The sequence below is a fragment of the Sphaeroforma arctica genome, assembly GCF_001186125.1.
Source record: "Sphaeroforma arctica JP610 unplaced genomic scaffold supercont1.2878, whole genome shotgun sequence".
In the NCBI taxonomy this organism is placed as follows: domain Eukaryota; class Ichthyosporea; order Ichthyophonida; genus Sphaeroforma; species Sphaeroforma arctica.
The window spans coordinates 1-4580 of record NW_014037680.1 but is presented as its reverse complement, the minus strand read 5'-3'; the positions used below and the strand labels follow the sequence as shown (position 1 = coordinate 4580).

The following is a 4580-nucleotide window of genomic DNA, read 5'->3' as shown; positions in this document are numbered from 1 at the left end:
TATAATATATATATAATATAGTATATATATTATTATATATATATATATACTATATATATATATATATATATATGATACATACATACATACATATATATATATATATATATTATATATATATATATATATATAGTGTGCGAAAAGTGAATCTTCTGCACGGGCAAAGTGGTCGAGCCAATGCTTGAAAGTAAGTCTAGTTCGCCATCCTTCACGAGAATGGCAGTTGTAAGGTAGGATTTGATAGTGGAGAACCTATACACGCCATATTTACGATACTATTTACGCCAAACTCGTGCACTTGTTTACGCCTATTGCGAGACTATTCGCAGAATGGTAACTATCATCCTCGGATCGCGAATACTATCCCGCATATGACGCTCACTGTGAAAACCAGCAGGTACCCTTGTGCTGCACTTTCTGGACCGGGTGTAGCTTCTATACCTTGGAAGCAACGTAAAGCAACCACCTACAAGATACAACCGTGTATGTTTGTATCGGTACCCGCGGTACGCCGAGCCACAGCCATACACCGATCCGTTCGAAAATACGATCACAAATGTTGTTATATATCGGTAGGCGAGGGACTAGTTTCAAATTGTTTGTTTACTTTTGCATGGCGGACCTAATCTCCTAGAGTCTTACCCGGTACATATACAAACGTGCGAAGGCACTCTGAAGACCATTTGCAGCAACCATACATGTAGCATTCACCTAACATGTTATATTATAAGACTATGGTGCCTCACCTGCACCCAACCAACCTCTGGCTCTTCATCCCCCCCTGTCAGTCATGTTCGAGACATGCACGACTACTAGGCGCACACACCTGCACTACTAGCGCATCCCATCCACGGAAACACCCCATGCGTATCCGTTCGATACAATCTGCGCGAGTGCTGCAGAATTAAATTCGCTTGAGCATGCACCGTATAGAGTGATAGAGAGAGACAGGCACCATACCTACTTGTTCATCCTTCGTTCTCACCATAGTTTCAGCCCGCACGGGCGCCGTCTGACAACTGCGCAATGCTGCACTAGCTATGTACAGCTATACAGAGGGACACTCACACACACACGCGTGAAGTACAGACGCATGCATAGTCAGTGTGGGCAATCGGTTTGCCACTTATTGGTCGGGGACCAAGCTAGACACCTGGATGATAGCTTTGGAGCTTGAAACGGGGATGAGATCGGCGGGTACGTCGATGTTCTTCTCTTGCAGGACCTGCATCAACAGAGTAGAGGCTGCTTGTAATTGCTCCTCGAGTTTGTAGACCTTCGTCTCAAGGAAGGACACCTGTGGGAGGAGAGTGGGCCGTACAATTGATGAGAGAATGTGATCGATTATATATATGGGTGGGAAACCGATATGTGTACAGCCAATCTGATGGGCCAGGCATATACGAATAAACTTGGTTCGCACGATTCTGCTTGATACAACAAGAGAAAACAATACTGAAAAATACGTACTGCCACAACATATCTATATAGACAAGCACACCCTGCCTCTGCAATTCGTGACATTAATTGTGGGCATCGAGAGGGGCCGGTGTACAGTACCCCAGTAACTGCTTCACCTTCTTGGCGAATACTTGGGGGAAAAGTGGTACTCTCGCTTCTCCATCTAACCTCCCCATTCCACATTTGTACACAAATCTGAAGGTCCGCCCGGACGATACAGGCCTCGACACTCGGCGCTTTGGAACATAGAACCACTACGGTCTGATAAGCATCGCAAACTCAATACGATAAACTCACACCACTGGATGCTTACAGCCCATCTTCGCTATATAAAAGTGCGTGACTACATGCACATCATATAATCTACCAATACCTTCTTCTCCAGTAGAATATTATCGTCTCCACCCAAACCCGTATTCGTATTAGCCCTGGCAGCCCGTGTCAGTGCGGGAGGCGCCTCATCACCGGTAGCGTCGAAGATATCGAACAGATAGTACTTGATACGCTCCGCATACGACGTAGCATCAATGGTGGACAGCGTGTTGGGTGTCCACAGAGCCGTCTTGAAGAAGTTGGCGGCCTTCTTGCGCATGCCGTAATTTGTCAGACAGTCGATAAAGCCGATGAAGTAAATCTGGCGGGGTGTATGAGTATCAAACGGATTAGCCGTGATAGCTTAGTATGGGGTTTAATATATATATATATATATATATATAATATATATATATAAATATATACATATATGTATATACATATATAAATATATATATATATATATATACATACATATATACATATTTATAATTATTATATATTTACATTCGTAGGCACCCGCAGATACACGCGCAGACACACAGATATATAAATATATATATGTGTATATATATATAGTGATAGATGCACATGGATACGTGGTCATATACATATAAACACACCTCTCCCTTGCTGGGTGACGAGCGAGCGATATATTGCCACTCCGGATAGTCAATATTGTCCTCAGGCATGGTGGCAACCCCAATCAGCAAACTGCAGTAAACAACAAATGACCGGATGGAATACTAAGTAGATATTCCCACATCAATATCACGACGATACTTCACTGCTATAACAGCCTGCCATAGATATATATATATATATATATATTCTGCATAACACGTCCGATGCATGCTTTCAACCCATTCAATCGCATCCCAGTAAACCCAGCACTCTATGTATCCGATCAAAGCAAGGTACATCCGGTGTAATGTACCTACGCCTACATCTGTACCAGATCTGATGTGGTGCATGAAACCAACCCATTCCTCTTCAGAGATTACCTATAGTCCATCAGATTATTTAGACGGAAAAACTCGATATCGCGGTTCAGTTGGGTGAAGAACGAGGACTTCTCGTCCAGGCGCACGAAGAATTTACGATCCAAATCTTTATCTTTGAAGATGTACGACGTTCCTATTTTGGCTGTGTTCTGTAGCGCCTTTCCTGTAGGTAGAAAGTGAAATATTTTCAGATATAATGGCGGGGTATCTTTGCATATGCTGTTGAAGGCAAAGAGTCATAGGCACACGAGACTGATAGAGAAGAATGAATCAAACTAAGAATTTGGCAAAGTATTAGGAAGTACTATACGTTGGTATGTACTATCACGTGCATGACATGCAGCACGCAGGCGCAGCGCCGTCAGATAAAATATACGCTCGCACTCCGCAGAAAGTACGCCTGTACAAAGTAGTTTCTATGCAGAACATATACTAAACATGACATAAACATACATACACGAACAAACCACAAAAAAAATATTTACATGCTGAACTTCTAAAGTTCTGCATATTATTTTAAAATATTTTAAAATTGTGTTACATCAAAGATAGATACACCCTCTCAGTCTCTCTGACTCTACAAATAGTATAATAATATTGAAATCCAACATATACATATATACGCATGTATATTATATACATTACTATACAGATAGTAAGTGCCAGACTTGACGATTTAACCTGCATTAATGATATGTTGCCCATCTCGCCATGTGTACATCATAAATAGACAACAGACACAGGGCACCCTACCAATCACACACACACACTCATGATAACGTATACGTACTTGTGCAAAAGACGTAACAAACGTACAACGGTAATCTACAGAACACGTACCTGGCTTGGGCACTCGGCCCTTAAGATCGTATGTGGCACACATCTCTCCGTGTGGGAAGTAGCAGACATTGGTGAATATCATCACGTGCATGTCATGGCCTTTGCAGGTGAAGTGCATAACTCCAAAGATCTTCATAATCAGCGATGTCTTGTAGTCCACCAGGTGTTGGTAGTAATTGTGCAGACAGCTCATGAGGGTGTTCACCTGAGCATGCAAATACGGGCAAATGCGTGAGCCCGTATGTTGTCTTGTGCGTATGTTGTCTTGTGCGAGTTTTAGAGTTCGGATGACATCAGAAACAAACAATCACACAAAATCTCTTCTATATATATACACACACATACACATACATGTACAATACGTGTGTATGCAACCTATTCTCACAAATTTTCCCGCACCTAGGCAACAGAGATACCTTTCAACTCGAAACCAGAACCGAATTGCCACTTGATGGCATAAAATTATAATAGGTATATTCTATGTTTCTATCATGCATGCAGATGGATAATCAACGATAGACATGTATAGACACGAGATAACACACACCTCATCTGCGGGGATAGTCTTAAGCATGTACTTGTTGTCGCTTGAAATCAGAAACAAACTACCACTTCTGCCAGCACCTTCTTCTGCGACCAGTTTCTCATCAGGCAGTGTCCATGAGGTTATGTACTCGTCGGTGTGGATACCGTACATCTCTCGGATATTTCGGAATACCTTGGGGGAGTAGTCCTGAGCAAACAATGGAAGTGAATGGGTATACCTTGGTTTAGAAGGTGGTAAAGGTGATACTCTCAATAGATACATGGTTATATATATATAAATACATAAATATATATGCATACGCCCACGCCCACGCAAACATACAAAGACACACATTTATATATATATATATATTTATATATATATATATATATATGTATATATATATATATATATATACATATATATATATACTACGT

The 4580-nt window shown here is 41.4% G+C and overlaps 1 protein-coding gene across 1 annotated transcript; it reads right to left on the bottom strand.

Moving 5' to 3' along the window:
- Positions 1–587: 587 nt before the first annotated feature.
- On the bottom strand, positions 588–4425 carry SARC_13078 (hypothetical protein; the record flags this gene model as incomplete). The annotated part of the gene is made up of 6 exons (XM_014292799.1): positions 588–1297; positions 1835–2095; positions 2397–2487; positions 2778–2940; positions 3618–3822; positions 4165–4425. 6 exons carry the CDS (start codon positions 4423–4425, stop codon positions 1127–1129), a joined length of 1152 nt encoding a protein of 383 aa, XP_014148274.1. The 3' UTR covers positions 588–1126.
- Positions 4426–4580: the final 155 nt, after the last annotated feature.